The following is a 13,473-nucleotide window of genomic DNA, read 5'->3' on the forward strand; positions in this document are numbered from 1 at the left end:
TAAATTTCCTTATTACAAATCTTTCAAATCTCAATTGTACTAAAAGAAGCTCACAGTAACATTTGCTCCTTCTCATTGCATTAACATTCTCTGCTTATAGTGCTGTCACAATGGGTCCTTTGTGCCCGTGACCTAAAACATACCGTTGTGCCACAATGAAAGTATTGCCGCATATACCATAAACAAAAAATCAGCAAATTTTTTTTCGTGAAAGCAAATACCATATTTGCGTTGTATATATAAACAGGTTTTTGTTAGTTGTGAAATATATTGTAAAATTAATACTTATTGAAGCGAAACAGGGTTTTAATAGAATTTATGGTAGTCGTAGACGGTGAGTGCGACCATAACTCCGACATCTGGAAACACATTCCTTTTGCAGGACAACTTAGTTAAGCCTAGCCTTTTCTACTCTTTGAAGCTGTTGTCGAAAAGAAAGGGATGCCTTTTAATTGACTCAATTAATTGAAATTCGATTTATTTTCTGCATTTAATTTGATATAATAAAACACACCATCGATACAAATGTGCGCGATACAAACTTGCTCTTCTTTAAACAATTGCCATTTTCGCCGCATTTGTCGTACGGCAAAAGTAAAAGTGCCCAATTTTTGTACATTCTAGCAGAGAATGTTAATGCAATGAGAAGGTGCAAATGTTACTGTGAGCTTTTTTTAGTACAATTGAGATTTGAAAGATTTGAAGTAAGGGAATTTAGCACACCGAGTTTATAGACACCTCACTGACTTTTGCCCACACAAAAATTAGAAACACCACACATCTTTCAGCTCAACACACAACACATTTCTCACCTCGACATTAAACCAATTAAATTTTTACTATTTTCGTATTTTTGAAATAATAAGCGAATACGTAATTTATTACATTTTTTTTTTTCAATTACATTAAAACAAAACGATTTTAAAAAAAAAATTTATAAAAAAAAGTTTGCGCCGGGAATTGAATTCGAGTCTAACATGTGGCGAGGAAAAATAGGCGGTGCGTTTATTTCTTCGACTGCTTATTTTTTTACCATTTTGTTACTTTTGAAATGATAAGCGGATACATAAAATTTATTACAAATTTTTTTACGATTACATTAAAAAAAAAAATTTTAAAACGAAAAAAAAAAATTTGCACCGAGAATTGATGGCGAGTCACGTGGGGAGGATAAATACGCAGAGCGTTTATTTCTGCGCCTGCGTTGTGAACAAAAGGTTTTGTGCATGCGCGCGACGCGAATAAATTTTAATAAAGTTCTGAAAGTAATTCATGAAGTTTTTCATTACACACATATGTACATAAATGAACGTATACTTTATATGTAAATAAATGATGGTATATGATAATATACATAAGTACATAATATGTATGTACATGTCAATAGGAGGTATGTATTTGCATTCAGAAAAAAAGAACGGTTTAAGATAAATCAACACTTATTTTATCTTGTATGTCAATTTATAGTTTATGTATTCGACAGCATTTACATACATATGTATGTATGTACATTTGTATATGAAAAACAATAATGCACAAGCGCAAGAACATCATACCACATATGCAAGTATGCCCAAATAACCTTGACTTATGTATGTACACATGTCATAGCACATCACATTCTTACAAGAAATCAAATACACATACGCACTAGTGAACGAGTTTCTTCCTAACAAGTGCAAAAACAATTCTGCTCTATGTATGTATATATACCCACTTTATGTCCTAGCATATATACATACATATACGAGTATACCTACTTGCCTTCTAAACTTCCTACAAAATAATTGTATTCATATGTTACTACATCCATGCACGTTCATACATTCATGCATATATGCGCGAGCACAGCGCTCCTTTCTTGCTTCCGTGTCCTTATGTCTTTCACCAGTCGATATTCCTAATATTGTACTTACAAAAACACAATACTTTGATAGGCGCAAAAGCAACGCGATGGCCGCTTTGCCACCACACATTCTAAAATGTTCTAGAACACAACAAAAACACATACCTCACATGCGCATGTCGCCCAAAGCTAAAATCTAAGCCTAGCGACTACAAAAACAAAATACATTCGTAGACGCAGTCGCAGCGGCCATGATTCTATCAGCGACGGCGCTGAACAATTTAGAACAAAAACAAAAAGTTCATTCATAAGTTCGAGCTCATATTTCAATTTCATTCATAAAACGAGCCGCCCATATGCCAATTTTCGCGACCATCCGAAAATAGTCAATATTGGAATATTTCGCGTCGAATTGAAATTATTTGCCAATATTTTGTAAGTCTTGAATTTTTGTGATGTCGAGTGGCCGCGGCTCCGTATATATGTATGCACGCTTCTATGTATGTAAATATGTGTTCCAACTGCTCGACAGCCGCAGCTGCTGTGAGTCAAGTGTTCGCAAAAGCTACAGTAATAGGCACAAAAAAACGACAAGTAGTATATGAAAAAGTTCTGGCCAGGACATTTCGATACTAGGGAAATTTCTAAACCATTATTTTTAGTTCTCCCGTGGTATATAAATATAAAGTTAACATATTCCTTTACGTATGTGGTACTCCGATTGATAAAAAGTGCACAAAAGCATATGCATATTAGCAGCAAAGAAATAAACTTACTGTAAAATAAGAGTGCGGTTTTTTTGTAGGCTACTGTGCAGACATTCAGCCTTCCCATGAAGCACAAAGTGCCAAACATTTAATATTGAAGAAATCACTGAAGCTTCTGCGAGTTGTGTTGATGTGCAGTATTGTTCATAACAAAAGAGACCGATGTCTCAAAATTTGTAACCAAAATTTTTCAATCAATATGTACTTTTTATTTCAAAGCTGTAACACTTAACACTCGACATTAATATAAGTATTCATATACCAAATAATAAGTTACACTTCATAAAAAAGGTCTAAAAAGGTATCTAAGTATATTATGGGGCAGTTTTGTTTTCGCTTCATAATTCATAATTTTCGGCACAATGCTGTGCCTTTGAATGCGCGCGGATTCCTTTTTAGCGAATCGTGTGTGAACAACAATATGTATTGTAGATATACTGTATTTTCCTGAAGGGTAAGGAGTAGGCGGCCACAGTGAATGGTTGTTGTTCTTTACATGCCCTGTGTCAAGTGTGCGCAGAAGCTTCCCAGCAAAACCTGCGTGACCGAAACTCTAACACAATTACACTTTTTTATTTGTTACAAACACATATGCACGCAGGTTTTGCTGGGGCGTCACCGAAACTTTAACACAATTGACTTTTTTTTGATTCTCCGTCACCTTTGGAAAATGTGTAAGCAGTAAGCAAACTTCATTCATATACTTTTTCCTCATTTTTGCATCAGTCTAAGTAAACAAACGCCGTAGCCGAATGGGTTGGTGCGTGACTACTATTCAGAATTCACAGAGAGAACGTCATATCGAATCTCGGTGAAAGCAAAATTAATAAAAACATTTTTCTAATAGCGGTCGCCCATCAGCAGGCAATGGCAAAACACCGAGTGTATTTCTGCCATGAAAAAATTCTCCTCATAAACATATCATAAAACAAAATAAAATAAATGTATAAAAAAAATTTTTTTTTGTGATTCGAACCAAGGATTTTGGATCGGAAGCCCACATTGCTAGCCGCTAGGCTATCGCGCTGTGCTGCCGGCGCGGGCCTAAAAGTTATTTTGTTCGTCGCTACGTTTATATGAAACTGGCACTGGCAAACGAATCCATATGTATGAAAAGGATAGAAAATCACACGTACACAAAGTTTTTGGCACGATTTTCCCAACGCTTTTAACAACGTGATTGTAAAGGGGCGTGGTTAGTGACAGTTTAACGGCCACGCGTGGCGGTTACGTGAAGGGTAACGTGACCGCCACTCTTCTTGCTGGGTTGTGTTCTGGGTTTTTTAGAATGGTGGTAGTTTGTACATATATTTATACACATATGTGAGTATGCGCGTTAGGCTTCCCGGATGGATATTAGAATATTTTCTCATCAATATGTGTATGTAAGTAGTTCAGATTTGACTGAAGAGATTAAATACACACATACATATATGGATGCATATTCATATGCATTGCCTTTAAGGCTGTTTTACATATAAATCAATTCAAAAGAAGTGTGAATAATTTTATATAGAAAATAAATTTATAAAAAACAGGTATTAGAAAAGCTGAATACACTATTTTAAATCAATTCTAATTAAACCAAATATAAAAAATGAAATAAAAATATCGAACTACGAAAAGTGGGTACAGGATTTGAACCTGAGTCAAACATGAGACTATGTACTGCATACAAAACACCTCTTTTACGATTGCGCTAATCTACAATTAATAATGAACTTTTCTAAATCACTCATTTATTCGATTCCCAGTTTTATGTGCACATATTCTGCGTTAGTTGAAAGTTTGTATGCGTAATTATATGCATATGTATGTGTGTTTGCGCGCTTGGCTTTCTGGACGGATATTAAAATGATATTTTCTCATCAATATAATTTGGATTTGATGAAATAGATTATAGACATATGTACATATTTTCTGTTTTGATTGATTTATATAAAAATCAGGTCATATCCAGTATGAACTATTTTATACCGAAAAGAAATTTCCATTTATAAAATACAAAAAAAACAGTATTTTCAAGAAATTTTAATTAAAATAAACTCAAAAATTTTACCAAACTTTCCTGGTTTGAATTGTAAAAAAAATGTGCAAGAAAAAAATATGACTTCAGGACTTGAACCTGAATTATATACGTGCCAAAAAACAAAACGAATAACCTCGCCGACTTTAGCTTCTGCACCACAAATGAACTGCCGCACGGCCTTCTTAATCGCAAATTTATTCGCTTCGATTTCCTTAGTAGAGTGCCGAAAAATCTTATAAACTTCCTCAGTAGTTTGGTAAGCGCAGAAAATATCTGAATTCCTGTCCTAGCGTGGTAAGTAAATATAGAAACCCTCCACTCGCGTGGTAAATATCTGCAATTCGCCATTCGTGAGGAAAGTTGAATTTGAAATTACCTTAGTTTGAATCTACAAATTAGTACTCGAAAAAAGCTCATTTAACATTTGCTCCTTCTCATTGCATTAACATTCTCTGGTTTTAGTGCAGTTTTTAATGTTCAAGGCGGTCGGCGAAATTGATGTGCCGCCTAAATACAAGAGTATAGTCAATCAAATGTTAATGGATTATACGCCACACAATGCAACCGAAAAATGTCCCGTTCATTAGCAAATTATTTCCAGTAGCGACAAAATATGTTTTCATGAAAACCCTACTCGCTTGTCGGCGATGGAAAACACGGTGGTCAAGCAGAAAATTTAAGATTCGTTACAAGAGGGCGTTATTCGGGAGTCTGCTTCCGATGTTGTAAGCAAAGTGGTAATAACAAAAAGAAACAGATGGCGCATATGTTGATTATAGAAGGTTGAATTGTCTCGTTTTAAAAGCTCGCTTCCCAGAACCCATTGTAGAAGATGTTTTAGAAAAAATGCGAAGTGCTAAATTCTTCACTATTATGGCCCTCAAGAATGGCATTTCACGTGTGGGTTGATGAAAATAGTAAAATGTACACAGCGCTCATAACGAATCAGCGCGTATTTAAGTTAAATAAGGCATATTTTGGATTTCGAAATTCGCCAGCCGTTTTGTGCGCTTTCTGAGATTTATGGGGACGATATAGTTATGTTTGGGTAAACTGCAGAAGCGTGTCTAGCAAATGTGCAAAAGATTTCACAGTGTGCACAGTTGTACGGTTTAGAAATGAAATGGTCCAAAGCCAGCTTTTCTTTTTCTGACAGGTTTTTTTAAGAAGTTTGTCCAAGACTATGCGTTGATAGCGAAGCCATTGACTCAGCTTCTTAAAAAAGATGCGTAATTGAAGATTGCACATGAACGTTTGGCAGCGGAACCTATGTTGAAAGCAGTATTAATAGCAAAAACTCAGCTTCACAGTTTTGCTTCTAAGTCTGGTTTTGGCGATGTACTCTTGCAGCTCCCTGACGGTAGTTGCATCCAGTGCATTAGTAATCTTTCTGATTACTCCACACGAAAAAAAGTTGCACAGCTATATTTTTGAAGCTAAAGCTGCGTATTTGCATGATATCAATTTTAAAACCGAACACCGAGCTGGGAACAGGATGAAACACTTGTACTCGCTAAGTCGCTATTCAGCTTTTGTTTTTACATTTGAAATCCGAGCAAGACCATTAAAAGCCCAACAAAGTGATCAAAATGTGAAAGCTGTGGCGAAAATCCTCAAAGAGAAAGCATGAAAATATTGTTATTAACGACGAATTGATTTACAAACAATTAAGAGATGTTTTAGCGGTGCCAAAGAGAATGGAGAAGGAAATTATAAATAAAGCCCATAGTGTTGGGCATATGGGTGTGTAAGAAGCTATGCACGCAAGTTCAGATAGCATATTGCTAATTGCACCGAGTGCATATTGCATAATCGCGAAATGGGGAAACAAGACGATGTATCATATCATACACAAAGGGGATGCACCCTTAAATACAATGCATAGTGATCATCAAGGCCCATTAGATACAACCGCGAAATGTTTAGAATACGTTTTCGCTATAGTCGATAGTTTTACCAAATTCACTTGGTTATTTACCACTCTACATAAAGTCGTGGAAATACTTAGAAGACGTACAGGTTTAGTCATATGGGTCAGATGATGATAAGGACGAATGCGTGTAAAAAGATATAAACACTATCCGTCGTTAAATATTCAGTAGCTGTTCAATTATCCTAACGAATTAGTCATGTTGTAGAAATTGTAGAAAGTCAAAACGGCCAACGTTATCGAAAGCCCAAATAGTAAAGTTGTTAAGTAGCGCCGAAGTAAGAAGTCGAAGCAATGTTTGGTTTCTACTATTTAGTTGTCAATACGCTAAGAAGTCGTTTAGACTCGGCTTAATCCTATTTTGAATACGCATTACAGCTTTTGAAATCTTGAGAACACTATATAGATTGTTCCATAAACAATACAGATTGTTCCAAGTTATTGGCGTGGTCAACGCATGATTTTTGTTGTCGAAACCGCTTGCTAAGAATATGTGCTATGATTTTATTAACCATACTTATAAATGAGATGCTACGCCAATTGGCCTACTCAGATAAGTCGCCTTTTGCAGGGGCTTTAATAATTTACATAGGGTAATTCACTTGGTAATGACTCTGTTTCCTAAAAGCTCGTTATTATTGGACGTAAAGTTGTGCGCTAGTAAGGGGATGAGGCCTTGTCATGTCGGTCTCTTTGCCGCGGGGATGAGGCTTAAGTGGCGAGTTAACCCCATTCTATGGAGATCAACTTACCACGAACTAAGAGGGCAGCTCCATATAGGAATTGGGTATCCACTCAACCGCAGAACGGCGGAATTGGTGGCCACCCAAGTACTATGTGGAGAGTACCGTACCGACAACCTGGCAGGAGGTATAAAATGCATTTTCCTACAATGTGGAGGCTCAACAAGGATCTCTCTACACGAGGTAACCCACTTCTGGGAAATCCTCCCGTCGAGCAATCGACGGCTCGGGCATCAGATGTGCAGGCCCGAACCCCACATTCCCCTATGACCGGAACTGACACCCAGGGTTCCGGAGGAAGCGCACTACTAGTGGTGAAACATGGCACATTGGCTATGCCAATGGAGAGCCGAGTGAGTGTGAGCGATATACCGCCGTCGAAACGATCTGAAGCAACCGAATAAGTTGTGGAGGATGTGGAGATGGCGGACAATCTCTCAGTAGGCTCAGATGGATCTCTGGTACCGAGTAAGTCTTTGACTACGGTTAAACCTGGTGTGAATCAGGTAAGTACCGGTAAAAAGACCGAAGTTATTGGAGATTCGAACGCAGGTGTTGATCTAACCGCAAGGCAGATCAAACGAAGAAGACAGAAGGCGAGGCAAACCGAAGCACTAGCTAAGGCAAGGAGTCAAGCTCTGTCAACTTCGACACCTGTAACGGAAACGGGAAAGCGTGGCAGAACAGAGGATTCCTCTGTAGCGCTGCGCTCTTCCGGAAACGAAACGGGGTCTGTGCCAACGACCGGGAAGAGGAGAAAGGCAAAGAAGAGGAAAGTCGAGAGACGGAATTCGGAAATGCCTGCATCCTCGACCCAATCCAAGGCAGACAAACCTTTGCCTGACAAGGCAGAGGCTAAGGGACCTCAAATGTCGAATGACACTCTTCCGTCAACGTCTGGCGAATCATTCGCTAGAATGGCAGCAAAGGCAATGACGGTGGAGATACATACCGACAAACAAGATAGTCTACTGTCCAAAGGGCAACAAGACTATCTTGACTATGACTATGACTATGACAGCTATCTTTGGAAAGCGTCTTTCGACTCACCGACGATCGAGGGGAAAAGCGTGGTGGACGGCATCGTAAAGGTGCACTGTTCCAATGCTTTTTCCCGAGAATGGCTAGAAAAAGCGATAGCAAAGATTCCGGCCTGCGAAAACAGTAAGTTTATTCTTGTTGAGAGTAGCAAAGAAAGGCTGGCACGAGCGAGTGTCTGGATTCCGGGTCCTTCCTGTAATTCAGCAGAACTCCTCAAACGCATCCGTGTTCAGAATAAGGATCTTGACACGACTCTCTGGAGAGTATACTCGTGCACCAGGCAGAAATCCGCTACCACTTCGGAGGCGGGTTCCCACCTGGTACTGGGTATCGATCTTGGGTCCCTCAAGGTTCTCAAGTCGAAGTACGGGTGCCGTCCTCACCTACATCTGGGGCGGATCCAGTTCCGTGTCCAGGATAAGGTGGAGGACAAAGCGTAAATATACTCAGTCTCATGACTGAAGTAATATTTACACAGATAAATCTGCAGCATAGCAAAGCGTCTACGGCTCTCTTGTGCCGTAGGCACACAAAACTGCAAACAAACCCACACATAATACTTATACAAGAACCATGGGTATGTCACAAGCGTATCTGTGGTCTAAGTGCTATGTCGTGGGGACAAATACTTCATTGTGAAGGGAATGTGAGACCGCGAGCATGTATTATCATGCCGAGGTTGATCGAACACACGATGTTAAAAGAGCTATGCTCCGGAGATATCGTTGCTGCAAAAATAAAGTACTTGAAAAGTGGGAACAGTGTCGAAGCTATCATAGTTTTGGCCTACCTACCCTACGACTCTTTACAGCCACCTCCTTCGAGGGAGCTAAGAGAAGTGGTCAAGTACGCAGAATCCAATAATCTGGGGCTAATAGTGGGCTGTGACGCAAATTCACAGAACATTGTGTGGGGAAACAGCAAATGCAACCCCAGAGGTCTCAAGTTACTGGATTTTATCCTGTCATCCGATTTGGCCATCCAAAACACTGGTAACAAACCAACTTTTGTGACCAGAAGGAGACAAGAGGTGATTGATTTAACACTTACCAATAGGTCAGTTGGAAATCAAATCAACCGATGGCGAGTTTTGGAAGAGGACTCTCTTTCTGATCATCGTCTTATCGAATTCCGACTGGGAATTGACACAATATCAATACCTTCTGAATCTGGGAATCCTCGAAATGTGGACTGGGACAGGTATGGTGAGCTTGTAACAGAGCGATTACCAAACCTGAAAAAACTCAAATCAATAAAAGTGATTGAAGATGCTACTGAGAAATTAGAAGGTACTTTAATCAATTGCTTTGAGGAACTGTGTCCACTCAGGCAAAGCAGACAGGGGAAAGCGGTTCCTTGGTAGAACCCTGAACTGTCGAAGCTTCGTGTACGGTCCAGGAAACTTCTTAATAAGGCCTTGAAGACCAAAACAGAAGAGGACTGGGCCAATCATCGACTTACACAGAGAGAATATAAGAAAAAAGTACGGCAAGCCAAACTTGAATCCTATAGAAATTTCTGCAGTAACGTCGAAGAAATGAGGGAAGCAGCGAGACTTTGTAAGGTTCTTCAGGAACCTGATGGTTCATACACCATTTCCAAATCGGAAACGTTTAATGCTCTACTCGAAACCCATTTTCCGGGTAGTAGAACTCTCTCTGAAGTCGAGAGTGGCATGAACAATGACGGTGGCAATGGTGGAACCTCTAGGTACAGCTGGTATATTGCTTGTCGGATAGTGACAAGGGAATCGATAAGGTTTTCCTTATCATCCTTTGAGAACTTTAAGTCCCCTGGACCTGACGGAATATATCCAGCAATGCTTAAAAAAGGAGGAGACAGGCTGATTGAGGCCCTGAAAAGGATCTTCACAGCCTGTCTTGCATTTGGTTATATACCATCCCAATGGCGACGCGTAAGAGTAGTATTTATTCCGAAACCAGGAAAAGATGACTATTCCCTAGCAAAAAGTTTTAGACCAATCAGTTTGACATCGTTCATGTTGAAAAGTCTGGAACGAGTGGTGGAAAAACATATTCGAGTGGGGGTATTGACGAGAAGTCCACTTAGTAGAAATCAACACGCTTACCAGAGTGGAAAATCATGTGAATCAGCCTTACACGATCTTGTTAGCAAGATTGAAGCTGGGCTGGAAGCTGACGAATACACAATGGGCGTGTTCGTGGACATTGAGGGGGCTTTTGATAATGCCACTTTCGGCTCGATATGTTCTTCTGCCGAACGACACGGAGTTAATCAAGCCATTATAAAATGGATATACTCCATGCTCTCTGAGAGGCTGTTAACCGCTGGTGGGAGCCACGACGAGCAAATCACAGTCAGGGCCAAGCAAGGATGTCCCCAAGGGGGTGTTCTTTCTCCGCTGCTGTGGTGCTTCGTCGTAGTCTCCCTATTAGAGGAGATGCAGGAACTCGGCTTTCACGTCCAAGCATATGCGGACGACGTCTGTGCGCTAACATTGGATAAATCCTTAAGGAGGCTTTGCACGAAAGTGCAGAGGATTCTTGACAAAATCGATGATTGGTGCATGAGACAAGGTCTTTCCGTTAATCCGAAAAAAACAACCATAGTCTTGTTTACGAGAAAACGGAAAATGGATGGACTCAGTCTTCCAACACTGAAAGGTGTGACACTTGGTCTTTCCAACGAAGTTTAATATCTAGGAGTAATCTTGGATAAGAAGCTGACCTGGGAGAAACACGTTTCACTGAAGGTGAATCGTGCATTGAAGATTTTTCAGATTTTTCTATTCTTTCCTATCTCTTTCTCTGATACTTTTCTCCCTCCCTCCTTGACTATCTACCCCCTTTCCAGAGCTTTAAGTACAATGGGCTTTTTAGCCTGAGTGTTTTAGGAGCCACCAAATCTCCTGGTGCTCCTTGGCTCGACCTCTTCAACTTCAAGGGGATGAGGGGACAATAATATCAATTCCAGGCGATTTGTTTTTTAACTTTATAGCAATACAAATTACAGCATTACTTGAGCATCCTTTGCTGACCGCGGGATGTTAAATGTGAGCAAATGGTCGCGGTTTCAGCTCTGTGCGTTTCTAACACTTTCCTGTAGAAGTCCGTCCAAAGCGGGAGCTGGGGGCTTGTAGAAGTTCCTAATTTCCCGCTATCGGCTTAGAAGATTATTTCTTAGCGTTGTTTGGCAGCTGTTTTGGTGTAATGTATATGCCCCTTGTGCGATTTGTTTCAACTACGGCTTGTGCTTCCTTAGCGATGTTTTCTGCCCATCTTCACATATCGCACGTGGCGCTGCATTTCACCTCACGGCCAAGCTTACCGTATTTCGTTTGAAGTTCATTTTCGCCAATCGTCTTCTAGTGGCTGAGTGATTCTTTTAGCTATTATTTGCTAAGTCCTCTCAGCACACTCGAGGAAGTCCTCTTTTGTGGAGACCCAGCTTCGGTCAGTAAGTATTTGAAAAGGCAAATTCTTTTAAAGTATTCGGATAAAGTTTACGCGACGCTGGATTTTTAAGAGCTTTAACATTAACCCTTCTGCAATTGCAAACCGTTTTTTTTTCCAAACTCTTCCAATTCTTTGCAAGATTGTTCGGTTCGATGTGGTTTCGTTAGCATCAGTTCATTTAAAGTTCCTTTTCTGTCGTTTGCAGGAGTCGTCATCAGTGTAGGAAGTTCTCATCCGAGGATTTGTTCGTGTTTTCATTGGGGGAGGGATATTTACGCGGCAGGTCCCAAACCCAGCGCACAACCAGCTATCTTGAGATGTTTCGCCTTGTTACGTAGGCTTGCTCTCGTATTGGTGTTCGAACGCCTCCCAGAGGGTACTTGGGCAAATCCCGGAAGTTGTGAGCTGCTTGAACCACACAAACCGCACAAATAACAGATAATTTACATTTTATTCATACATATTTCGAAAAAATATCATACGCATCAAAAAAGGAAAAGGAATAGATTTATAGCCAACACAACACATTTATAGCCAACAAAACACAATTATTACCTGTTTTACACGCTTCTTGGAAGTGCTCACGCGAAATAGTCCAACCATATGCAGGCCATACTCTTCGAGATATTTTATGCACGACGATATGAATTTAGGCACTTGTAATAAATTCTCAGACATTTCATGGGGCTCCTTAAAATCGGTGCAATCTTGCAGCTTGAAGCGTTGCAAGTCAAAATCTTGACTTCGTCGTCTTATATCAGATTGGCTTCGTGAAATTTGCATCTGCATCGATGTAAACTTTGAAATACTACCAAAGTAGCCGCAACCCGATTTCGAACCAGAAGCACGTCCACTATCAATACTGTTATCACCACCATGCGGTGATGCAAGAGAAAATGTGCTCAAGGGTAGACTTTCATATGATCGTACCTATATATATATAAGGCTCGTAAGCACACTATTAAGTCCTCAGCTAATGGTTTTATATCATATTACGTACATTTTCATGCAGCTTGCTTGACGATTCACTTCCGCTACCGCTACGAAAAAGTGATGCAATTGAATTGCGTGAACCGCGTTCAGACCATTCCTTTAAATTGCGCTTCTTGTCATTGATTAAACAACATTCCAAGGAGTTACCAAATATGCCATTGCCACCGCCTGTATTCAGTCAACACAAATTATAAAAAAATTAGGTAAAAGTTATACTCAAAACTTACTCTGGTCCTCCTTTTTACTGATATCAAAGAAACTGGTTGTTATCGCTTTTTTCTTAGGTAGAACCCGTCGCTTCTGTTGCTTACCATCGTTGTCTAAGGTGGAATAACAAATAATATTAATAATACTATTATAAATATAATAATAAAAGGAATAAATAGTTTTCTAATAAGAGTGGGTTGGTGTTGAAATGAAATAAAACAATGAAAATTCTTTTATTTCAAATATGGCATTATTCAAATGCCCGCCACGACCTCGAACGCTGACGTGGATTCGAGAGGACGAATTTTGCACAACATTCATTAATCCGGGTTTGCGCAAATGCTTTTGCTATGATTACTTTAAGGGTCTCATTGAGACACTCATAATCTCAAATAGCTCGTGCAGAACATCTATCTTATCGTTCGACGGGTGTCACATAGCAAAGTCCTGCTGGAACCGTAAGCCGTCCATGTTCATATC

At 39.7% G+C, this 13,473-nt stretch overlaps 1 protein-coding gene across 1 annotated transcript in view; it reads right to left on the reverse strand.

Moving 5' to 3' along the window:
* The window catches only part of LOC128870354 (rho GTPase-activating protein 6-like), a 124,479-nt gene that overhangs the window by 43,770 nt on the left and 67,236 nt on the right, over positions 1-13,473 (reverse strand). Inside the window, exons 2-4 of the mRNA XM_054112968.1 lie at positions 13,014-13,106; positions 12,794-12,954; positions 12,349-12,723 (exon numbers count right to left, since the gene is read on the reverse strand). Of these exons, the coding sequence (XP_053968943.1) occupies positions 12,349-12,723; positions 12,794-12,954; positions 13,014-13,106 (629 nt within the window). The remainder of the gene's footprint in view (positions 1-12,348; positions 12,724-12,793; positions 12,955-13,013; positions 13,107-13,473) is intronic.

Source organism: Anastrepha ludens, chromosome X, assembly GCF_028408465.1.
Source record: "Anastrepha ludens isolate Willacy chromosome X, idAnaLude1.1, whole genome shotgun sequence".
Classification (NCBI taxonomy): domain Eukaryota; kingdom Metazoa; phylum Arthropoda; class Insecta; order Diptera; family Tephritidae; genus Anastrepha; species Anastrepha ludens.